Source organism: Amia ocellicauda, chromosome 18 (assembly GCF_036373705.1).
Source record: "Amia ocellicauda isolate fAmiCal2 chromosome 18, fAmiCal2.hap1, whole genome shotgun sequence".
Lineage (NCBI taxonomy): Eukaryota > Metazoa > Chordata > Actinopteri > Amiiformes > Amiidae > Amia > Amia ocellicauda.
In genome coordinates, this window is record NC_089867.1 from 6,470,556 (window position 1) to 6,496,609 (window position 26,054).

The 26,054-nt window shown below is 38.0% G+C and overlaps 1 protein-coding gene across 1 annotated transcript in view; it reads left to right on the forward strand.

Moving 5' to 3' along the window:
* The first annotated feature begins 817 nt into the window (after positions 1-817).
* The window catches only part of cdkal1 (CDK5 regulatory subunit associated protein 1-like 1), a 399,108-nt gene continuing 373,871 nt past the window's right edge, over positions 818-26,054 (forward strand). Inside the window, exons 1-3 of the mRNA XM_066690832.1 lie at positions 818-981; positions 1,847-2,007; positions 2,422-2,534. Coding sequence (XP_066546929.1) covers positions 1,850-2,007; positions 2,422-2,534 — 271 coding nt within the window. The 5' untranslated portion in view covers positions 818-981; positions 1,847-1,849. The remainder of the gene's footprint in view (positions 982-1,846; positions 2,008-2,421; positions 2,535-26,054) is intronic.

Here is a 26,054-nt window from a genome sequence, read left to right on the forward strand (position 1 = left end):
ATCCATGTAGAGTTCAGTGGGCAGAGGATAAAGGTATGCCAGCTTCTGGTCCCGCTTAGGTAACAATTTTTGTTTTCTTTTCAGTGAGGAGAAATGAAGTGTCCCCTGCCACATAGTACCACAACATGTATAAAATGAGCTCCTCCTTGGTTCAGATTGTGTGCCAGAACTGATGATATATTTAGTGATTAAATAAAAACAGGATCCTGGGGTATTTTAGGACATGTTAAACATCAGTGCCTGCTTGTCTGAATGGTGTGTAGTCGTGTGGTGAATTGTGATGGGGTAGGGGTAGTGGTTATATAATTAAGGCATTTTCTTCTGTATATAAATATGGAATAGTCTTTTTTTATTTGGTTGACCTCCCCTCACAGCGGCACTCTTGTCCTGACCTGATGTTAAGATGAATAAGGTATTAAACTGTAAGTGAGAATGGAAAGTGGCCAATCAGGCACCTCCACAAATGGTGCCAGGCCAAGGCTGCTACAAATACACATCATTTGGTTTTAAGAAATGATTTATACAAAAATAAACTATAAAGGGCAGCTGTGTCAAGAAGCTGTTTTTTTTTTTATCTCATAGAAAATGTAAAATTATCATCTTTTGTATTAAGTTAATTTCCATTAATAATGGTTTATCATGCCTTAACTCAGTTAATACTCTGCCTTCAAATAGTCCTTTTGTCCAGTTACTCTATACATTTAACCTGAAATCCCAATGAGGATGTATTTTCAAAACGCGTTTCCACCCCAAGACGTTTGAACGTCCGATTCAAATAAGCGCGTTAAGAGATTTGTCTTCCTGGGCGTTCCGTAGACAAGGGTCAGAGGGGAAATCCAGCATGGCAGACTCACTTTTTGAAAACAATTTGTAGCAAGCCTGTGCAGGGAGAACAAGCAAGTGTTGGGCATTACACGTCTGGTTTAGTTTTTTTTTGTTTTATTATAACGTCTGGTCTACATTTAAAACCGGCGAACAGAGGTAAGCTTTGCGTTGTGGTTGATTTATAGCTCTCGGGAGGAACACGTGGGTGCTGTCTTGTTTATTTTCGCAGTGAACTTTTTCGCAGTGCTCTTCACACACATTAATAAAGTCTGTAATAGCAGTCGAAATGCATTTCACGAAAAATAACTTCCCCTCGGCTACCTTCCGTTTCGTTGTGCAGATTTCCAGCTACGTATACCACGCAGGAAGCAAAGCCAAAGTCTAGAAATATTATTTTTGAATGTATTATCATGTTTACTCTTTGTATAAATAGCCATTATTAAACAGAACATAATGGATATGAAATTGTCTATTTGTAGTTGGCGTGCATTGTTTTTGTGTTTAAGCGCGGGATTAACAAATGAAACTCGGTATACGTGGCTCATTGAAGACAAGCCACCTTCTGACTTGATTTATAGTCTAATATTGACTCATATTAAAATGTTTGCCTGTGAATATTAATACTGCAAAATTAATTTGATAAAACTCAGTTGTTCAGTTAAGCATTCGTCATCCACAGTGAGGATACTGTATTAGCATCATTATGCATCCTTCAACTGATTTTGTACCCATTTTTGTATTTATTGTATGTAGTCAAGTTGCACAAAATCTCTCTCTATTTATTTTAATAATGTATTCATTTTGAGCTAATGTGTAGTGATGTTAAGTAATCACATATTCTGAAGCATGCACCTTTCCAAATCAGCTGTGCATTATTGGTGTGTTAACCCTCGTCTCTTACTAATATTTTGGTTTTTGAATACATCCTCCTCACACAAGCATGGCCACTGTAAGAGTGGTATTGTATTGTCAACTGTGCAGCATGTTAAATGAATGTGTTTCCCCCCTTTTTCTTTTCTAGACCATGCCAGCTACTTGTGATTCACAGCTGGATGACATTGAGGATATGGTGTCAGCAGAAGATCCCACACCCAATAATCGTCAGTTTGCAAGGAAGAACATTGTACCAAGAGCCAGAAAAAGAAACCAACAGGAAAATGAAGAAGACCTCCAGGCTGATAGGTAAGGGTCTTCTGAATATAACGTTGTTGTTTTTTTAGTGATCAACACTTCCCCACTCTTACTCCTTGTTACATCTGTCCTTATTTTTACATGTTGAATTGCTGTTATTGTAACTGCTTAAGTACCATTGGTAAGCATGACAAACAGCTCAAATCAGAGCACTGACTTAACATTTACCAAATGTCTGCATTTAGATTTAAGCCATAACCTAGTCTTCTACCGTTATGCTCTACTTTCTTCCTAATTTTACTTTAATTAGGAATTATGTTCCATTTTGTCGTTCCTCTTATTTGAATGTTTTGTGACAGCTGTGATCCATTCTGGGTGTGGGCATCTTGTATGAAATCAAGAATTAACTGATTATAATGTCCCTCGTCCTTCTGATTTCCATGTTAAACGTGCTTCTTTTCACAGTATCATTCCTGGCACGCAGAAGATCTGGATGAAGACGTGGGGCTGCTCTCATAACAATTCAGACGGAGAATACATGGCGGGGCAGCTTGCTGCAAGTGGATACAAAATTACAGGTAATGCCAAGCTTTTAAAATACATAGGATATACACTCACCTAAAGGATTATTAGGAACACCTGTTCAATTTCTCATTAATGCAATTATCTAACCAACCAATCACATGGCAGTTGCTTCAATGCATTTAGGGGTGTGGTCCTGGTCAAGACAATCTCCTGAACTCCAAACTGAATGTCTGAATGGGAAAGAAAGGTGATTTAAGCAATTTTGAGCGTGGCATGGTTGTTGGTGCCAGACGGGCCGGTCTGAGTATTTCACAATCTGCTCAGTTACTGGGATTTTCACGCACAACCATTTCTAGGGTTTACAAAGAATGGTGTGAAAAGGGAAAAACATCCAGTATGCGGCAGTCCTGTGGGCGAAAATGCCTTGTTGATGCTAGAGGTCAGAGGAGAATGGGCCGACTGATTCAAGCTGATAGAAGAGCAACTTTGACTGAAATAACCACTCGTTACAACCGAGGTATGCAGCAAAGCATTTGTGAAGCCACAACACGTACAACCTTGAGGCGGATGGGCTACAACAGCAGAAGACCCCACCGGGTACCACTCATCTCCACTACAAATAGGAAAAAGAGGCTACAATTTGCACAAGCTCACCAAAATTGGACAGTTGAAGACTGGAAAAATGTTGCCTGGTCTGATGAGTCTCGATTTCTGTTGAGACATTCAGATGGTAGAGTCAGAATTTGGCGTAAACAGAATGAGAACATGGATCCATCATGCCTTGTTACCACTGTGCAGGCTGGTGGTGGTGGTGTAATGGTGTGGGGGATGTTTTCTTGGCACACTTTAGGCCCCTTAGTGCCAATTGGGCATCGTTTAAATGCCACGGCCTACCTGAGCATTGTTTCTGACCATGTCCATCCCTTTATGACCACCATGTACCCATCCTCTGATGGCTACTTCCAGCAGGATAATGCACCATGTCACAAAGGTCGAATCATTTCAAATTGGTTTCTTGAACATGACAATGAGTTCACTGTACTAAACTGGCCCCCACAGTCACCAGATCTCAACCCAATAGAGCATCTTTGGGATGTGGTGGAACGGGAGCTTCGTGCCCTGGATGTGCATCCCACAAATCTCCATCAACTGCAAGATGCTATCCTATCAATATGGGCCAACATTTCTAAAGAATGCTTTCAGCACCTTGTTGAATCAATGCCACGTAGAATTAAGGCAGTTCTGAAGGCGAAAGGGGGTCAAACACAGTATTAGTATGGTGTTCCTAATAATCCTTTAGGTGAGTGTATATCACTATGTAACTATTTACATACACCACTAAACGCAAACCTTACTACAGAAACCACTATCAAATTCAGACCAATTAAAAAAAATGCTTTGCAGAATTGATATAAAAGGGGAGGATATACTTTATTATGGCAGTTGACAGCCCTGTTTCCACCAGAAAGTTATAGATCTCATTTGCCTGCCTGATATGTTCCATGTTTAAAAGCTCTCATCTCAAATGCAATGCATATGCCATTATGGTGGGACCTGGACCTTGCTTCACTCTATTGCTTTTGTGGTTTGCTTAAAAGCTGTAATTCAATGAATAGGGGGTTCCACACACTACACCTGGAGGCTTCTCTTAAACCTATTAACTGAAATCTTCCCTGATGATAAAGGATTTTTTTTTTTTTTTTTTTTAGGAAAATCTAATATGTGATTTTCTTTCTCTCTCTCTCTCTCTGTATATATAATTTATGGAATTGACATTTCTTCTTATTTTGTTATAACTCTTCAATGTGGATTGGCCTAGTGATAATGAAATTAGCTCATCGTCCTGACAGTAGCAGCTTACACCTGTCCTCTGAAACATGAGCTGAAAAGTCATCTACTACTGTATGGCATATTTTTGGAGAATCAGTCGGCTATGATTTGAAGCAGTGCTGTGTAAATTGTAGGGCTCAAACTGATGCTTTTTTCTTTTATTTAAACTGGTCAGGAACACGCAGTAACTTTATTACTTTTACAAAACATTCTATATCACAGTTGGTGTTGTAACAGATGGTAGAACTCCCCTAGGAGATGAACTGAGGCTTGAGTCATCTTTTCAAACACATCTATATTGAGCCATTGATAGGGCATTTTTAGATCAGTATCACCTGCCTTGCATAAAGTATTTTCAGTCTATGCAAATATTATATCACTAAAAATGCCATACATATAGCTTTCCTTGTGCTTCTTCATCTCACCACAAAAAGCTTATAATAAATAAACTAGATCATCACCTTGACGTATTTGTAAGTGGTCCACTGTAATATCAAAATTACAGTTTATGCATCTCTTTATTCAATTTGTTCTTTCCTAGTTCAGAGTGCATTCCAACATATAGAATCTACTGAAATGACTCCCCTGTTTGGAGTTGAATTGAAAAATGCCTTGGTGTGTGGAAATGTCTTTTCACTTTTCCTACAGGATGAAATGATTTGTTCTGTGCAGAAATCCTTGATAGAGGTTTACACCTTTTTTAAGGACGTATGACCTTTTTCAGTTGATGTTGAGGTTGAGGGTGCACATTTATTAATTATTATTATTTATTTATTTATTAGCAGGGGCCCTTATTGAAGGTGCATAATTATACTTAAATAAATTATATTTTCTGAACATGTTTTGACTCATTATTACTGTGATGGAGAATCATTCTTAATCTTATAAGGAGGGGCACGCAATTGAAATATCTTATTTATAAATAGTTTTTTGTCCCCCACAGTAAATATTCTCTATGGTTGTTTGAAAGGTGGTCACAAAAATATATTGAGATTGATCTAAATGTCTCTCGGCATTTGTAGACATGTAGGAAAGAAGCAACATTTCACAGCAAACCTAAACCTCAAGCATTCGGGTCCCTGTTACTTGCTTACTCTTGAATTGACCGTACCTGATGTCTTCCCATCAGGCAAAGCTTAAACATCAGTTCAAGATATCTTAGCCAAACATTTTCTGATCATTCGGTTCTGAGTGTGCTGCTCAAATACAGTTTTCATTTTGCACACAAGATGGCACCCTATACATAGTGTGAACATCCAAAGACCAGGTTAAATCCTTTCACTTAGCCAAGTTTGTATGCATTTCTGAGGTGTGGAATTGTTGATTAAAACAAAGCATGCACATTTTTAGGCCCCTTGTTTACATTCCTGAGTTACATATTATGTAACCAAAACAAAAAAAGCAAACAAAACAGACAGTTCAATTTCCACATTATAGTGTGAAGAGAGTATATCAGAAGTTAATGGACTGTACTCGGCCTGTCTCGGCCTGTTGTGGAGCACAAGAGGCCCCTTGTGCAGTGCGTTCCTGAGCTGCTTCTGACCTGGCATCTGGTTGTTATCAACAAAGCAGTAGGAAAATAAATTCTGTGTTAAAACTAATCAGCTAGCTACGGGGTCACGCCCCATACGTCTACTTGGGCTCTGCTGATCGGACCAGAGAGTGTTCACACGGGCTAATGAAAACACGGCTGCAGTTGCACCAGCCATGACTTCAGGGGAAATATGTGAAAAGTTACTTAAAGAAGACTTAACGGTGTTAGCTTTTACAGTCTCATAATGAAAATAGAATTACTGAAGAGTTGAAAATGTTAAAACTGCACATGGCCTGCATTAGAGAAGGTCAAAAGAAAAAGTAGGTTGCATTATAGCAGATTGTTTTTACTGCCAGAATCTGTTTGCCTTGCTTATTAACTTAAAAAAAAAACATACGCAACCTCATTGAAGTCACTCTAGATAAGTGTATTATGTACCTGTCTGAGAATGCTGAAGGGGCCAATCCAAAGAATAGAAGCCATTGACCTTGATTAATAAATTCAATTGCAGTGCATTTTATATTATATTCATTAAGTCCTTAAAGTAGCTGCTTTTTCCTCTAGCCTTAACAAGGCATTATTCTATTATTGGATAATGTGACTGGAACAGTTGCTGCTCGCTTATAAAACACATGCAGCTGTGTTTTTAGAGGCTTGTTAACTGGTTCTGATCAAATTATGTCAATGGAATTTGTGAAATGGGGAAAAATAAAAACACAATCTGTTAACATAAATATATCTTAAGACAGTTTCTTAATCATTACTCAAACAAAAGTAAACCACTTAATCTCTTAACTGGCGAATATTTGGACTTCATTGCTGAAATTTTAGTGTAGCCTGGGTTTAGTTGCCACCATGGTTTTCAAATGAACAGGACTACAATACTAGCAAAGGTACAGCTGTAGCGATAGGCTGTTTGCTGCAATGAACATCTGTGGTGTATTTTGCCAACATCACATTTATTCCACATTGCGTTTTACTGTTTTGGCATAACTCCTTGTATGTATCTACTCATATGTAACTGATTTACAGACTGGTCAACTGAGGGCATGCTGACCATAAAATCCCTAGAATGAAAATTCTAAGGATAATAAAATTCCCAAGGCAATAATCAAAATGAAACTCAAATGTATTTTAAATCATTCTTTAATTAGAAACTTGTAACTCAAGTTCTACATGTAGCTAGGTTAATGTATAACAGTTCTACAATAGACTACCATTAATAAAGATAAGGAAACTTCTAATTGCACACAGATTGGGTTTTCACTGAAAAATATCAGTTAAAATAAATAAGTCAAACAATATACAGTTTTTCTTGTCTTAGAAAATAAGCAGGTGAACTTGTCTCAGACAGGTGACTCTCGGCTGTTTGTGAATTGAACCGGACAAAAAAAACCCAAAAGAATAATAATTGAATTCTTACGTTGAATTCTGTTAACAAACATAAAAATGATTAAACGTAATTATAAAGCATGAGAATTACATAGCATAGTCCAAATTAATGCAAACGGAAAAGAATACATACATCATACAGCAGATTAAGTTGATTCCTCCTTAATTCAAATAAATATAATTAATTCAAAAGTGTAATGGAGACTAATCGTTTTATACTTAAATTCCAGAGTTTGTGTTTACGGGGGTGATCTTGTGACTTGTCTCCAGTCCTGTTCTTGGCTCCAGTACTTTACTCCAGTCTTTTGCAGACATCTGAGTCTAACAAAAGATACCAAGTACATGAGTATAAGTTTGCAGAAAGGATTGAAAGAATCAAGTTTAGACGTATGAAAAATACAATCTGCACAGTATTCGCAGTGCCTGTGTGCCAACAATAACCAAGCATTCTGGGACCAAATCTAGATCAGTGTAAGGCCAACCACACTTCTTATGAACCGCACTATTATTCTTATGAAATGCTATCTAATTTTGACTGTAGACTACTCCCTGAGGTAGTCTCGAGTCCGGTTCTCAAGTAAGGTATTCAATTCTGTGTAGTATAGATGCCTCCCCAGTACCTGTGACCTTGTACTTTTCTTCTTTCAAGCCTAGCTTCCACACCGCCATTAGCAAGTCCGCTTTCACCGCGTCGCCTGCAAACTTCACGAAAGAATTGGAGCCCTTCTAGAGTATTGTGGTAACCAGAAACAAAGACTAGATGAATGAACATATTCTTTTTATTCTTTAGCATTTGTCTGATTGTCTTGAATTAGTTAGCACAGGCCTAGAACAATAGCAAATATTCCAAGGAATATGACAACCGGTCTGTATAAAATATCAAACCACCACAGAGTAGAGCAATAACATTGCAAGGAACATTTTATTACACTACTGATGGATCCATACATGAGTCTTGAAACCATTCCAGGTACTCTGAAAATCTGTAGTGTGATACTGAGGTACATGTCTCAACATGTCAAATGCAACAGTTTGTTGGCTAATCAGAATGACTGGTCAAGTGGATATAACTGTTCTGCAGGCTGCTTGCACAGTCCTGCTCACTGCACTGTAAGGTTTGGTTGGGTTACAGTTTGAGGCCGACAAAACCTAATCCAGATAAAGGGAAGTGTCTTTAGGATATTCTGTGATGACAAACAGATCTTAGTTTGCACAGTGTCTTTTACATGTCAGAATGATGTGGTTCAATAGTAAAGATAAACAATCGCTTATTGTGGCTTGCTGTAGCACACATTTACATATATAAAATCATTAAATGCCTTCCAAAATCTATTCATGTGTAATGTTCAATATAAACTACAGTGCCACTGTTTTAAATACATTAAAACTGTTTAAACAATGCTGCCATCTAGTGGGAAAGCAAAACATTGCCAGCAGGGTTCTGCATCAAACTGAAGTAATATGAAAGACACGGGACTTGTTTCATGGATTAGTGTTCTCCAGCAATACAGGTTCTAGCATGTCACCGTTAAACCAAAAAAGTGTTGATCAGCAGAATAATGACTGCTAAATAAATTGCCCACTTAATAAACAGTATCCTGAATAATATAAAACTCAATGAATAAACTATTGAGCGTGAAAGTCTTCCAGTCTGATTTTAAATGGTTTGTTTATTATTTGCAATGGTGTAATAAGGGGAGTAGACATGGCATTCAATGTATAAAGGAAAGCAATATGGTTTTCTAGCCATTCTATTCAGTTGTTCCTTCAAGGGACATCTTGAAATGTTAACACACAAATAGCTATAAGCTTGTTTTTTTCCACTTCATTCATTGTCTATAAAACTATAATACAAAAAACAGGTGGGTATGGACAGATTTGAAAACACAAGAAATAGCCTAGTAATTTCACCATTACAGATCTAGTTAAATCTGTTTTCTGGCTTCATAAAGCATTTTTAAATGTGTACTCCACGATCCCATATATCAGCAAAAAGCGCAGAACATTCTTAGTTTCACATATATATGTGAAAGTTAAATTTAAAATGTTCTCTTTCCCATCTTAAACCTGGGATGATTATAATACATGTATGATTAAATAACACTCATGTTTTTAACATTCTCTCAAAGCTTTTTTTTTTTTTTGTTACAGAAAACCATAATTTGCAGTAATATGGACAATTATAAATATTGATAAAGAATGCAACATACAGTAAGCAGTTGAGCTGAAAGGTTTACATGACTTTTTCAGCAGCCTAAATAACTTAATGAAATGCTGCTAACTATTTTTGGTTTTGCTGATATTTTACTACATACCAAGAAAAATACAATTAGGCCTACATTGTTCAAGCTGCACTACATATTTTACTGTACCCCCCCCCCCCCATATTTCCTAATAAATGGAAGATTATAAAATGTAATACGTATATTAATGTTACCGTGTTTGGGATTTGTCTTTGGAAGTTAAGTAATCTAAACCGTAATCATCAGAATTCTCATGGTTAAATATCATTTATGGTGTTGGACTATCACTGAAACTCTGAAACACTGAAATGTTTATCTTTATAAACATACATTTTTGTTATCTGATGTGTAGAAGAACATACATTTTTTTTGAGTGTTTAAGTGGCCATTAGCTGCATTTCTGTCCATGGCATGTAATGTCTGACTTTAATTAATATTGGTGCTTTGAGTGACATGAATTATTAACAACTAGCATGGAGCGAGGTTGAGTTGTTTTGTTCTCGGGTTGTATTTCTTCTTGCCGTAGACGGAGGCGGATAAACTATGGTTATAAAACACTACAGAAACCTTTTATCATAAAAACAAACAATAAATGATCCACACACACATGAAAGTGCTATTTCTTAAACTCAGTAAATTGCATGTGTCCATACTTACACATAATGAAAGAGAGTGTAATACTCCTTTGACCTTTCTTGGCCTGGTAAAATATTAAAACGGAGGACACCCAGATGATGAGAGAACTGCTTTTCAGTGACATGAATAGGACGTAATGATAGTATTAATTTGGGTACAGTTGACTAGATGACTTTAGAGTTTTTAAATTGTATTATAAAGCTGTAATTTGTAAATAATGTTTTGCATTCTAAGAATTGCAAGAATCACACAAGAATGAGTTATTGAAGGTTCTTAATAGGAAGCAGACATCTGCCAAAAATGCTTGTCTGTTAGAGATTTACTGCTCACATGAAAACTGAAGGTGAATGGCCATGCTTGTGTCATCGCCTTTCCTTTCAGAAATTTAAAAATCTTCTTATCCTGGAGATGGTCAAATATAAAGCAATTCATGGTGACCTTCCACCTTGCCAGAGATGGAAATGTCAGGTGTAAATATATTTAAACTTTTTTTCCTTTTCTACAAAGGGGTATTGAATCTTCTTATGGATTTTCAGATTTTTGTACAATTTAAGAGAGCGTTGCAGAAATCATAGGTCTCGTTCGTGTAGCGCAGAAAGACAGGAAAAACGCAACACACAGTTGTTTTCCCCTCCAAAATATTGATTTATATGTTTAGCATCAAGCTTTAATGTTAACAAGTTCAAATAAGAGAACCTCAGATGTTTCAATAGTTTAATATGCAGTCCTTTTTACGTGCTCTAGGTTTAAAGTCCTATACATTCTCTACATGTAGTCTGATGAAGATCCCTTTTGAAGTGGTGGTGTCATGTTTTTTCCATGCGACAGTTTGCAGAACATGTGCAAGTTCCCTATACTGCAGGGATGAGCCGTTACCAAAAGATTGTATTTAGCTAGCGTGTGTCCCACACACATTGCACTCTGGTACCACAAAATTGGCTGCGGGACACCTTTCTGTTTAAAAGGAAAATGCTAATCTGAAAATGTGTGCTTGTCATTCAGGGGAGTTTTCTACGCAGCTGCGAGAGGCATTAATCACATACTTCAAACGTTTTTTTTTTTTTTTTCCCTTTTGCAACATGTGAGACAATAGTCTGAAATGTGCTTAATTGTCCCAGGTCTTGGTGATCTGTAATTTTCCATTAGAAAGGAGCAGGTGCTAAATCTAACTGACATGCACAGTGTCTCCATCCAACTTGATTGGACGCTCCTCTGCTAATTAACAGCATCAAATACTCCAAGTAGACTGAACAGAGTTAATTTCTATTCAGAGTTTATTTAAAGTGCTAGTATTCAGAGAGAATTGCTCCGCACTTCACGGCGTGATCTTTTGGTTCCCTGGCGATTTATAGAAAAAAGTATTTGGAGTTTCTGTAATTGTATGTGAAGAAACGGTTGAATCTTGCGGGAACATTATTTTTGTAACGGTAATGTTGATTTGAGAAGAAGGGTTCTTCCTTGCAGGAACATGTTTCTGTCTTGAAAATTTAAGAGCGTTTTGAACTTGTGATCAGGGGTAGACGTACATTTTCAAGTCTGGGCTATGTTTTCATTAGAATAAGTCTTCTTTTATGTGAATTTACACATTAGCTAATCTGTCAGTTGCAACAAAGAACAAGTGAAACAGTCATGAATTGTAATTGTTTTTTTGGTCATAAAATTTCTCCCTGAAGGCAGTACCTAAGTAATGAAATATGATTCCCAAATCATAGGTAATGGTCTAGCAGTGTTTAAATTACACTTACAAGTAGCTCTTGATATAATTTACATTGAGATAGATATGGGACTAGTGCAAACTGTAATAGTTGTGGGTTCAAGGACTTGACCTAATATATATTTTTAAATGTATAATTTATTTTATTCATTTTTTTATAATGTAGGCTATGTAGTATATTCTGGTTTTCAATTATCTTAAACTAAATCTGTAAATAAATGAGGCATTAAGTAACTTGTTTCTCCTCTAGTGGCTTTTGTAATGCCATACACAAATTTAAAAAAACAAGTATGCATAGCATATAATATTTATAGATCGCAGTATATAGGCTAGCTCTTGATTGATTACAGTTTGATTTTAGTATGTAAGCAACATTTTTAAACTTTCACATTTAAAACTTATGTATATTTAAAAACAACCCCCCCCCCAAAAAAAAAAAAAAAAATCCTTTTGTCATAAAATGCAAGTCCTATTTTATAGTATATTGTATTTATATTTTTGGAGACCCAGATTGGCACCTAAGGAGATCTCTAATGCTGTTTCTTTAAGGTTGGAAATAAAAACGAAACCACTTTATTCTTAAGGTTTGGTCTGAATGCACATTATATAATTTATTTTCATCTTGTATATATAAATGTACTGTACAATGAGTCAAGAGTGCTTGACTCCTTGTGCAAACATACGAGGGATAGCTGTAATACTGTATATTTCCCCAAATATAAAAAGGATTGCTATACTGTATGAAAAATCTTAAAAGCTTACTGAAAGTTGATGCTTTTGTTATTTTTGAGTAATTTGATCAGATAATATGACTCAAGTTGCCACGGAGAAGACAAACCTGGTGTTTTATAGTTTTATAAACTTGCCAATCCTTTTGAAAACAGTAGTGTGGATTTCCTCCTGTTTTTCTTTTCCAGGGACAGTTTTAATGCCTTTTTTCTGGAAAGTTTTCAAAGTAGATCTAATCAGAATTGTTTTTAGGGCATCAAACCTATAATTAAAATTCACAGAGAAGGATCTCATCTGTGAAGTGTTAACTTCTGGCACCTGACTTTTTGATCTATGCTGCTAGCATAATTAATCTTGCCTGTCTACCATAATTGACCAGTTAAGCTCATTTAGCCTTATTCCTAGCCTGATATGTCACTCGAGCAATCAAGAACAATCATTAGATGTAGTATTTTAGCTTTGATATACAGAACATAAAAGGTCCTGTTGCAGTTGTGCAAAGCCTTAATTTTAAATCCACCCCTAGCATCACAAGCGGTGGCCTGAGATTCACCTTTAACCAGAGAGCAGATACAGTTTAGTAACATTTTAGTAGCCTGTTCATTTCTTTACATTATTTGAAGTTGATTGTCAATTGGTGACAGGAATATAAAGTTTTTTTTGTGTTTCCCCTATCTGTAATCTACAGCTAACCTCTATGATTTGATTTGATTTGATTTGAGTGCGGCCTTTTTTTTTTTTTTATATATATATCTTTAAAAGAATTGGATTTGTTTTAACTCTAGTCTCTACTTTAGTCCTTGCACAGAGACCAAGAAGGGAGTTCATTGCTGATAGATTTATTCTGGGAGGAACTGTCATATGTGGTGCGCAAATGGCACATGGGTTTGTCTTCCTGTGTTCTGGGATCTATTAAAGAAGCCCTCAGTGAGATTCTAGGATCAATAAGCGACTAACCACCGGGCGAGCTGGACGGGTTGAATGACCTCCTCTCATTAGTGACCTTATTCTTATCTTACATTTGATTAACACGGTAATCGTGTGGAGGGTGAAATATACATCTCTGCGCAGAGCACGGCTCGCACACAGGCAGAGGAACGGCTTATGTAAACTGAAGTCAGTTTTTCTGTGCGAGCGTTTTTTTTGTGGTTGACAGCTGTTTAGCTTTAATGTCTGCCTTGGTGTCTCATTTTTCCGTGGCTTGTATGGGCAAGGTTATGGGAAAACCCACTCGGGCATATCCAGCCGAGAAACATGTTCAGTTCTTCCTTGTAATATGAAGTCAGGTTGAGGCTTTCTTATTTCATTTCAGATCGCTAAAAATACATTTACATTTTAGAGCTGTTTGATGTAATCTTCTGCATCTAGATGAGGGTCTGCATTCAACGGTTAGTAGCCGGTGCTGGGAGCTTATCTGTGCCTGTGTGTTAAGTGCTATCTTGGATTTCATCTACAATTTCCCATTCCTCCACCTATTCCAGCAAGTTGATTTGTCTCTCTGGGATAGGAAGCTGTTAGGGCTGGGGGCATCGCCGTAAAACCGTAGCTTCTGATTGGGATGGGGAAAAGCACTACTTGCTTTTGGTGTGCGCCAGCAAAACTCACGTGGGGATACGGTGATGAAATCTTACACACCAGAACCCTGACATATTAAAATGAAGAACCTTGACACAGAGATAGTTATGTTTCATGCATAGTGCACCGCTTCAAGCACAAGAGGAGACCCACAACAGCAGCGTCTGTCGGGTTGACCTTGTGTATCCTGCAGAATCGTTGGCTGCGCACTTTATCTACTTCCTTAGCACTGGCCCTGATATCTGCATACACAGTTCTCAGAAAGGTTTATAGTGAAATTAGCGGAAATGTTCGATCTACACTAAACAAACCAGTGTTTTGTGTTTTGTCTCCACTGTGTGGCAATGCTAATGTTATTCCCTTGAACATGTCTGGCTTAACTTTCATCAGCAGTTATTTTTGCCAACATATTTAGTGATCATAGCAAAACAGAAACCGTGACACATCAAAGAATAGTCAACATCTGATCAAAATTTAACTGATTGGATCTTGGCATATTACCATTTCTTTTTTAATTCTTCTTGGTTATATATGTTCAGTTTCTAATAGGTGAGGGGTTTTCATTAGTCTGTTTCTTGGAACTCCTTTGCATAGGATAGATTGAGAACAGAGTGATGAAAACCAATAGACAAATATGTAAGGCATTTTGTACAATGACATGTAAATTCTATGGATTGTAGGCCAAATTATTTTTTTTGGACTACAGTTTGGATGAGGAGTCTCATTTTAATGTTTTTTTATTTTGAAAATGTATCACATTTCATACATTATACAAACATTACACTTGCTACTCATCCAAACTGTAGCCCAATACAAATTATATTTTTATTTTGCTTATGTTTAGTATTTTTAAGCCTGTGGTCACTTTAGAGTATAATCTATTTGCTATCTGAGCAATAAGAAAAACAACATCTCTTGTTTGCAAGTCCTATGGAGTCCTCAAAATATGACATGAAAACTATTTGTGGCAATACAAAAAAAACCTCTGGAATACATTTGATTAACATCTGACATGTTGTTAGATTTGCAGGTTTCAAGGAGTAAGCGACCCCTTCTTAAATGTTACAAAATTCATCCCATTCACTTTCAGAACGGATAACATGAGTGGATGTGAAACCTCCACATGTATACAAAATCCAGCAGGTGGCAGTATTCTTCTACCGATGGAGTGGGTTACTAGAATTCTGCAGCCTTAGACATTATACGTCTCAGATCTCTTAAATGGATTTACAGCTCCTCGACTGCTGAAAATTATTGCATGATGTCAGACTTGATTTGTGAAAACCGTTTTTAAGCACCAAGTAGCTTTTATCACCATCTTTGCATATGCTGGCCTTTATTGTTGTATAGTTACAAGTCACAAGTAGAATAGTGATTCAGAAACTCTCAAATACTAGTAGAATTGCATTCTCTAATGATTCTGTCTCCTGATGTATATTATTTAAAAACAACCCCCCGAAAAAACAACCTCTGGCACTTAATATTCCATGACACTTGATGCCAAAAAGCTGACCCAGATATATTACTTCTGTCTACCAAAAGATGGCACTGTTTAACAAAAAACTGAAATGTTAACCTAATTCCCTACTTTGCTTGCTAGGCATCAGTCTCATGGAAACTTTATTTTTATTTTTGTAACAGAAAGTCTTGTGTTTATGTGTATAAGACAGTTCAGTCTGTAAACATTACAAGTCAGTGCATTATTTTACATTGTCCAACTTTATATATAGACAAATAAACCACTTATATCTAGTATACATTAATGAACATGAATGGAACGTCTTGGGTAGCATGAATTGAATTTTCCAGGTCTGAATGAGAACTGTTTTCAGTTTTTTTTTTTTTTTCCTACATTGGTATTTTTAAGTTATAATGTGTTTATAGGAGTGTATTGCTGTATTTGTTATGATTGTGCACGTGCCAAGCCCCCTCTCCCTCAAAAAATTATAATAGATATATTTGTAATAATACGAATTGAATGTCAGTTTTGTAAAGTACTACCTTAGAAGGGACACCAGTAAAGTACATCTCTTGCTGGACTAATATTTTCAGTAATGTGGAAGTAAAATAAAAAGCATTACTACAGGATTCAGGCAAAAGCACATGTGTTAAGGGACTAGTATTTTTAACACGTGTGTGCACCTTGCATATGGCGGCAGCTCATTCATAAAAAAGACCTTTTACACACTGAGCTGAGTGGCTGCACGCTTGCTACGCAATATTGCACGGAGCCGTGTGTGTCCAATGAAAATATTGCAGCTTTTTTTTTTGTCTCTCTCTCCTCCTTATTCCGTGTACAGTACAGAGTGTGCCTGCGATTTCCAGTGGTGAGCAGAAAGCTGAAACTCTGATACTGTACATCATCTATGTTGCAGAAACGGAGAGAGCGCTGCATGGAGACGGAAAGGAAATCCGTGTTTGCTGCAGGCACTGACACAATCGGGTTTACAAAGCACACATTCTCGCAGGATGTAACGGATGCGGGCATAGTTTCTAACCTGGGAAGTTGTGCTTGAGAGATGGCAGATTTTTTTTTGCAAACGTGGACCCGATGGACTATAAACAGTTTGGAACGGTCACTGGTCGCCTTCATACATGTGTTAATACATGTGTATGTTTGTGTGCGTCTGTTACTTCTAAAAAACGATTTGGAAATGGAAGAAGCCCTTGCATTTCAGCGACAGACGCAAATGTCCTTTTTTTTTTTTTTTTTTTTTTGCTAGTCTTGCATTTTGAGAGGCATGCAGTTATTAGAAATCTAGGAATAAAGTTGAATGTTTTGTCTGCATACGAGCCAGAAAAAACAGTCTGTTACCAGATCACTCTAACAATAGATTACACACTGCACTCGGAAAACCCAGCCTGGTATTTTATTGTGAGACTGTCGGCAAGCGTTTATTTTATTTTTCCTGCCTTGGTAAAATGCAATAATCCTAGCATTACGTTAAAACCGTTGTCCCTTGAAGGAACCAGAGTCTTTATTCATACATGTAACCCCTATAGAATAATTTGAAATAGTTCCCCCCAACACACACACACACACACACACTTTTAATGAAGGGCTTTAAATGGATTTCTGCATTACAAATTCAAGTTGAATACATATTTCTGACACAGCTGATACAGTGAAGCTGTAGAAAATCCCATAATTGAGGCCCGGCGACACTTTGAAGCATTATGGTACTTTGAAATGCATCAGATATTGTGGCGACCAAATTTGCAGCTTTGTGAAAGATGAGCAGTGGAGAGCAAATTGCTTAATCACCTCCGGGGCGCATGCAGGGTCGGGCTGGTTGGCTGGATTTGAGCAATGCTGTGAAAAATCACCTGTCCTGTACCCAGGCCTGCTTAAGGTGTTCCCGCTTCCATATGCTTGCAAGCCGGCCCTTGCTAGATGATCCTTTAGCTGGCTGAGATCAGCTCCTCTGTGCACATGGCATTAGAAACCAGATGCTGAACAATCATAGGGTTGTTCCACAGTATTTTGTATGCCACTGAGGAGGAAATCAGAAGTCTGGACTGTGATCAGTATGGCCTGTGACCCTTAATGTGTCAATTCAGAGTTGTGTAGGATGAAAGGATTGCTCTTGTATTACTATTCATAACGAGCTAGGAGGGGGATTCTAATGAGTTCATTTCTTCCTTTGTTAACATTTTGACAAGCATCTCAAGATCCAACTGTAGACATCAGCACTGAGTTTTGGCCCACAAATTTTTTTCTGCTGGTCTCTCTCTCCCTTTCCTGCAAAGCACGGTCATGTTAAACCAATGTAATCCAACTGGTTTATGTTTGCTGGAAAAACAAATCCTCTATTTTTTGTTATAAAAAGCCAATGCACATGGAATCTGGTTACTGCAGTCTGGGCAAGATGTTTACCCCCAGGCCATTTATAAAGTTTACCTGTCTGTTACTACCAGACGAGGTGCCCTTTGACCTCGACTTAATAACTCTTGGAGCTGCAGTTCTGGCATAGGTGATAGTGTGGCCCTGTGAGATCGATTCATTTCGAAGCTTTGCGTTGGGGGGAAGGGATTGAATCACTCTAGCTCCAGTATTGCCTCAACTGATGCCAATTCCTGATTTTGAGGCCTGCTTTTAGTGTATTCTTTAAAAATGTTTTTATTGCATTTCATTTTCGTGCTGTATTTCTTCCCTCCAAATCTCAGACAGCGCGCTTCATCCGAGGCCCGCAGCTGTGTTATTTATCAAGTCGATTGAAATTGGGGGGTGAATTGAAATGAATAAAATCACTGCATTGTCTGACTTCCATGTTAAATTAATGGATAATGTACTGTGTCATACATTTATTAGGAGGTAAGGCCGTTTGTTTGAATTAGATAACCGTAGAAGCTTTTTTATCGCAGGTATATTTTGAATTGGTCTTTACCACATTGTGATCATTTCTGTTACTTAACACAAATGTGGTTAGCATGGGCGACATTTGGTTTCTAATGGTGCATGAGTGGGACTGTTTATCTCCTACATTAATTGGTTTGGGTAGAACCCTAGACACTCTCACACAAAGCCAAGTAATTAAACTTTGCTGCTGGGTGCTGTGCGAGGCTGAGGAGATTTGTGAAAGTTAATAGGATGTGTTTGGAAAACTGATTCAAACAAATTTAAATGCTTTCCAAGGCTCTTTTTAAAAAGCATTTTTTTTTTTTTTGTTACTTGTGAAAGATAACATACTTTAATCTTTACACATTTTAATGACTGTATTACATTTACCACCTGCTGAAACAGAGCTGCGATGGCTGGTGACCTGAACAGAGTACTTGTGGAGTATTAATCCTGCATGTCTAGACTGCAGTCCAAGCAGACATTCACCAGCTACAAGTAAATTAAAACTAGACTTCTCCAAGGGGCCATAGCAATTTGCATTAGCTGTTTGTTATTTGTGGCAAATAGAAAGTGTAAGCACTTGAGAAACCACTGACCTTTCTATCTTGTGGAATTTTTATGAAATGCTGAAATGTATATATGTATGTGTGTTTGTTTTTATATATATATATATATATATATATATATATATATATATATATAGACCTATAGATATGCGACAGGTCAAATTATTTGATGCAATACTTGTCCAGGAAGTATTTATACATTTAAACTTTCTCTAGATCTCCTCTTTACAAACATGTTAAAGAAGCTAAAGAGGAAAGCATTTCCAATATTTATATTTGTCCATCAGATTGAAAGTTTTTCCACAATGTTTCAGTGCTCGTAGTTGTAGTGTTCAGTCTGTGTTAAGTTCTCACGATTTCCTTTTAAAATCTATAGTTGGATGCCCTTTTCAATGAATTTTCTCACTTGGTTGATTCTTTATATTGTGAATTACTATTAATTATCCTCACCTGCTAGGGATTTCTTGAAGACTAGACTGATCCTGTTGCTGTTTATAAGAGGGATCCATCTCGGCCATTAATATCCCACACAGCATGCGGTGACTTCTCGGTAATTGACTGCAGGGAGAGCGACGGGTCCTGAGCCAGTGGCAAGAGCACTTAATGAAAGACAAGGTCAATTATCTGCCAGGTACTGCCTACCGCCAAGGTCGTTAATGATATTATTACCTTATAAAAACTGGTTTACACATCCACATTTTCCTTAGTGGGATGTGTATGTGAACTGTTCTTACACAGAGTGGGCAATTCCTGAGGAGCACAGCAGTGAAGGAAAACGGGAAGAACCAGGGACCATGTAGAGGAGGGTTTTTCAAAGCAAACGTATCGCTGTGTGAGGCCTCCTTTGCCTGCCAAAAGCCTGTTCTTGTGTAGGTCTGCTGGATTTCTCCACTTCCTTTGAACTTGCACAAGAGCATGTGATCAGTATGGACATAACATTGCAGAGATAGCAGCTGCTTAAGATAGCGAACACCATCACAGTCAGATCAGTGCTTTAATATACATGGTGTAGTTAGTGCTCAGCCTACACTACAAGTTACTGATCTACGCTGATGTATTTGAAGTTCAGGCACTCATTTGCTTAAAGAAAAAGAAAAGCTCACACTTGTATTCCACTCCCCTGCCCCTCCACCACTTTTCAATGACCGTTTGAAGAAAATCAAATACTATGAAGTGTAACCCATGACTTGGATCACTGCTAGTGTGTGAATCCATAGCGCGTTTCCCAGAGACCCTTTAGTTGCTGTCTGAGCGAGTGATGAAGAATGCAGGTTGGATTCTCTCTTGGTTATTAACATTTAGCTAATGTATACCAAAGTGTAAATTTACACAGAAAACAACAACATGAATTATTTATTTTTCTCCTTGAGCAGTCAAGGGCTTTCTATACTTTCTAAATGACCAGAACAAGCGCTGGCATTGAGGAACACCTAGTGGGGGAGTATAGACGGTCTGGTTAATCAGTCTTCTAGTTAACTGACCCTCCCCAGAAAGGAAAGGAAACGCACCGCTGCCTAATGTGGCTGTTAGAACGCAGAAGCCTCAGCGTGTGAGATATCTGTACTGCTGTAACCGAATACCAGTTTAAACCTAGATTAAATACACGTGTGGAGGAAAGTTCGTTTAATGCTGAAGGGTGCTGCTGTCAGGAATAGAAAAAATGCAGACATAACAATTCAGTTTATCCTCCAGCATTTCATTTATTATTTAAATATTTTATTCAGCTTCGTCTCCAGCCCTTGCCTTTTGGTCATTGTTATTTCTGATATATTTCTCACCTATTTTTTTATTCACCTGTGCTACCAGAGGTGTACGTAGCATTACAATACCCTACAGCTGCTCAGGCAATTGCTGAATAGTTCGAAGGCTGCGGGTTGGTCCCCACCTTGGGCAGTTTTGTTTCTCTATTTTTAAAAGAATTGTAACAGGGCTGAGAGATCCACAGAGGGGAGAGGGCTTTGTACCACTGCAGCTCCCACCGGTGACGGATATCGCTGCTGGAGTCGGGCCTCTTTGATTCATCCCTGTCCCCAGCAGCGAACCTGCATAAACCCCCAAGGAACAGGGCTTCATATACACTGTGCATGAACGGAGACCTGCTAAACAATACTACAGCAGGCTTCTTTTTTTAAATAGTATTTTTTTATGTTTTATTCTCAACATAAAAGACACCTTCTTTACAATGGTGCTGTACCTCCATGCTGCGTTCACTCGGCCTACTAAACACTGTTCTTCGTTGTCAGTGTACGTTCTGTATGTGCTTCAGAATTAAACTGGGTTTGGGGTCCGGTTCACTGACTTCCACATAATCGATCTCCAACCTAGACTGAAAATATGATGTGTGTGTTTCTGGGAGATGTACCTTTTAACAGTTTTACCATTGCTCTTCACCTGTTTTGAAGCCATGCTATTGCTGTTTCTTAATATTATGTTGAGTTAAGGAGAGGACACTGCCTTATATTCAAGTTAACCCCTTCACCTGCGCAGTTTAGATCACCCTCCCTTATTTGTGTACAGCAGGAACGTGTCTGAACACTGTGGCGAACACCCACTAAGTTTAGTAATGTAGCAGCTCCACCTCGTTTAGTGTGTATGGGTGGCAGCAGCCTTACCGTGGGCTGCTGCCAGACTACAGGCTGCCAGGCTCGGCTGTTTCCCGGGGTTTCTCCCCAGGAATCTCTTGTAGCCGGGTGACGGGCCAAAGCAACTGGGCGACAGAACGCTGGAGCCAGAAACTCAGTTTCAATGGAATGTAATGACTTTTCCTTTCAACGCAGAGCTCCCCCCAGCCTCCCTTTCAATTCTTCCTTCTCATTTACTATAGTGTCTTGTACTTTTTCACTCTCTGCATTTTCAGTTTAGTTGTGTTCAGTGATTTGTAACTTGGGTTACTTTCACATTTGTCGTTGTATTGTAAGGTTGTTTTTTTGTACCGGTGTGTCATTTTGACATTTCAGGCTGTGTACAAAGTGTTTCAAATGGCCTGCCCGCCCATTTAGCTGAGCAAATGTAACCGACTGATCACAACAATGTATCTGCCAATGAATGTGTTTAGCCAGGAAATCATTCACTTATGATAATGAAAGGTTATCTGTTTTTTTTCCCTCTCTGTCTGCTCTTGTTGAAATGGCCTGAGGACATATTAGTTATCCATTTACCTGGGCGATACTGGCTATTTACAGCATTTATTAGATTAACAGAAAATAAATAAATCCATTAAATGCAACCTTGCTACAACACTGCTAGATTGTTTTTTGTTATGTCATTTGATTTCCTTTTTTATGTAGAAAGACCGTCTTCCTCCAAACGTTTTCCTTTCTCCTATTGTGTCCGCTTATCTTGGGGGAGTTGAAGTCAAAAGCAGGGGTTGAAATAAACAAGTTTCTTCCTCTTACTAAGAGTTCATCATGAAACAAGTCTGTCAGTTTAAAGGGTGAGATTGTAGATGTCTAGGATGTGTAATCACACCAGCCGATTTTTTGCTTCTTCTAAGATTTGTGTCTTAACCTGTTGTGGGATTTTGCAAACTCTTAGACTTCCAATGCCAGTACATTTATATATATATATATATATATATATATATATATATATATATATATATATATATATATATATATATATATATATATATATATATATATATCACTAAACCACTGTTCATCTACCATGTTCAAGAGCAACTGTGGCATTTGACCCTTTTTTTAAGCCAGTCTGCCAAAATGTGCTGCTGCTGCTGCCAGTCTTTCCAGTAACCCTGTTTAAGGTCTACATAAAGTGTTTGTCTTGTCAGTTTGCAGGGCCTGCCTTATCAGTGAATCAGTGCTGGATATTTCTTTATCTTGTGTTTGCTTATTAGCCCTGTTAGACTGATGGCAGGGAGAAGCCATCTGCCACAGTCCCGAAATGTTTATAGTGTGATAACAGGATAACCATTGCAAACAGTTAAGGATCAGTGACAACCAATTGCATGCTCTCTACATATGCAGAAGGGGGACTGACTGTATGCTAACTTGGTCACCAGACAGCATGCAAAAACATTGCCACGTGAAATGTCCTGAAATGTCGCTCCAGTTACCCTGAGTGAATCCTGCTGTGGCTGTCTGGGGCACAGTGCAGACTGTGGCACGAATCAGTCTCGTAGCGCATGTAGGACTGCTTTGACTTGCAGTAAAAGCTTGACACCCACCAGGACTCCTGTAGCACCCCTGACTCCAGCGTGCACCAGAAAAGCTGGTACAGGGAACATTGCCCCCCAAAAAAGATGAGCCGAGCGGTCTCCAGAGTTCACTGATACTGACTGAAGGAATCATCAGTATTCTGGGCAGTTTTTTTTATATTTAGAGCAGGTATGGGCTTTTAAAAGCTGGCTTACCTCACAATGTGTATGTTTTTTTTTAATGAGGATGATGGTAATGACAGACATTTTTTTCTTCTTCTGGATGTTATTGGTCTCTATTTAGTACATAGGAAAAAGCTTGTTGTAATTTAACTTTGTTAGCATGCTGACAGATAATTAGACTAAAATGAACTGTTCTGTTCATCCTTAATCTTTACTGTTATAGTGTGCATAAACAAATGTCAATAAAAATTGTAAATGGAGACTTGGATGGCTATTTGCGTGACATGGTACTCATGCTTGGTACTGTGGAAGCTGCAGTTTATTATCCTAGTAGAATGCTTCCTTTGAAAAGTTTTAGATCTTTATCTTTTAACAGTTTCTTTAAACAACAGCCGTCTCTTAAATCGCTAATTGTTTTTTCAGAAGATTAAATTAATTTTTCGTGGTCAATCTGTCTGCTAATGGAATCATTTGGAGATTTATGAGTGTGTGTTGGTGAGTTGAGATGGCTGAGGTGGTTCTTCCAGACAGCAAAACAATATTGATTATACTGGAAGAGGCCAGGCTTAACAATGCACTCAAGACAGGTTTGAAAGAAGTGCATTAACCTCGGCAACCTGAGTTCTGAGTAAACCTTACAAATATTGCTGGGATTTAGAATTTCTCAAGTTCAGCAGCTTCCATGCTTGCCCTTGGGCATTGTCCTCTTCCCCTGTGGCTCCTGCCCTGTTCTGCTCTGTGGAGAAAGATGGCTTGGGCGTGTGTGTTGAAAGTGCTCAATACAACACCTCTGACCTGTTGTCAGAGGGAGCATAGTAAAGTCATCCCCCCTGCCCTGCCTTGTGAAATTTAATGCATATGAATTTCCACCTTACCTGGAGCACCCACTTTTACCTTGTATGCATCAGAGCAAAGAGCCTGGTTCTGAACAGTTGTGGTCAACATCACCATGTTTTGCTTCAGCTGTTTTAAGTAATGTCTGTCGGTCAGTGCATTGCAATGAAAGAGCCCATGGCTGGCATTTCTCCTATAGGCTTCTCCTACAGCTGAAACCGATAGATAGCAGCTTCTCGGAGACCTTATGAATGAATGCATGCTGACACCTTTACATTTGTGGAATTGGGCTTGCAAGCTTAAAAATTCATGAAAGATATGAACAAAATCAAATTTCGGAAACCTTAATGAAAGTTAATGCGAAATGTGTTGATGCATAATGACATCTTTTAAATTCCGCATTTTGCTTTTTAACTTGTGTAACTTGTGACATTGTTTGCTTTGTTTGCACTTAAAGTGAATACTTTGAAATAAATGTTTACATAAAAATGAGATGGGAGCATCTGTTTCAGGTGCCATGTGCCATGCCATGTTTTGCCCAGTGATGTGTTTGTTTACTCGTCACATGGTTCTTGCTGGGAATTTTTACCTCTCCAATCATGAGCCGCTTTGATTCTTGATAGTTGAATGCAAGTAAACTTTTTGTGGTTAAAATCTCCACTGACTGGGGAATAAAACTAATGAGGTCACCTGGTGCAGGCAGGTGTTTGGAAGATTCTGACGGGTTGGGTCTGTTTCTCAACTGATATTTTACAAATAAAAATATAATGGAAGGGAGCCTTCGTGGTCTGTACTTTGGAGAAGGTCCATTTATAATTCATAATGAGAATCGCTTGAAATTTGCACTTTTTTCTCCTCCTGTTTATTAATTATGCGTTAAAGGAGATTATACTTTGGGATTTGCTCCCCCCACCCCAGTCTGTTCAATGCCTCGGGCAGCTTTGTTGGATAGCACTTTTAACAAGTCCACATGCAGGATTAAGAATCAGGGTTTTCATAAATTTCTTATAAATCAGCTTTTGAAAATACCATCATTTCCTTTAAAACAAAGCTATCTTGAAAACATTTGGTATTCAGGGGATTCATTTTTAATGATATTTAGTTGAAAAATGCTCTTAAAGATTCAATGCGTTTTCTGTGTTTCCAAAAAAGTATATAGATTTCCTTTTTTCCTAGCACCAGAAAGGAAACTGCAAGAAGTGGTGAAGGGTAATGTCACATGGGGACAATTTGAGTTCTGTACTTATAGCAAACGGCCTAATTTGAGAATTTTTTATAAAACGCACAATTTTAAATGTGAAACTTTGTTCTCTTTATTCAACGTGTAACACATGTATCTTTACCTTTCATTACGTATGGATTTAAGTCAGCCAGGGCTTCCTTGGCTATCTGCTGAATGGCAACCTCCCTGGATTACCGTGAGCCTGCAGTGTTTCAGTAATAGCTGCATTGGGCCTCCCCTCAATGCCGTCTCGCTGCTGTCTGCTGGACAAGCATTCTCCAATGCACGCCCATCTGTATCTCTTCGATGAGCTGTGTTGACTTAACCAGTTTTAAAAAAGACCTACAAATGACTAAGATTGTAGATGGAAATGTCTTCAAAATATACATGTAATTGAGCACCATCACCGATTTAATGCATAGACGTCCATTTACGTATTTTTTTAAAAGCAATGGAGTACCTGAAACTCTAAACAGGCCGAATCCAACTGGAGACCTTGATAGGGGGGGATTCTAATATTGGAGAATCTCAGCCTTCACTTGTTCTCTGGGATCTCCTAGTCAGTTATTCTAATGTGAATCAACATTTAATTATAACAAGATAAGACAACTATTGAT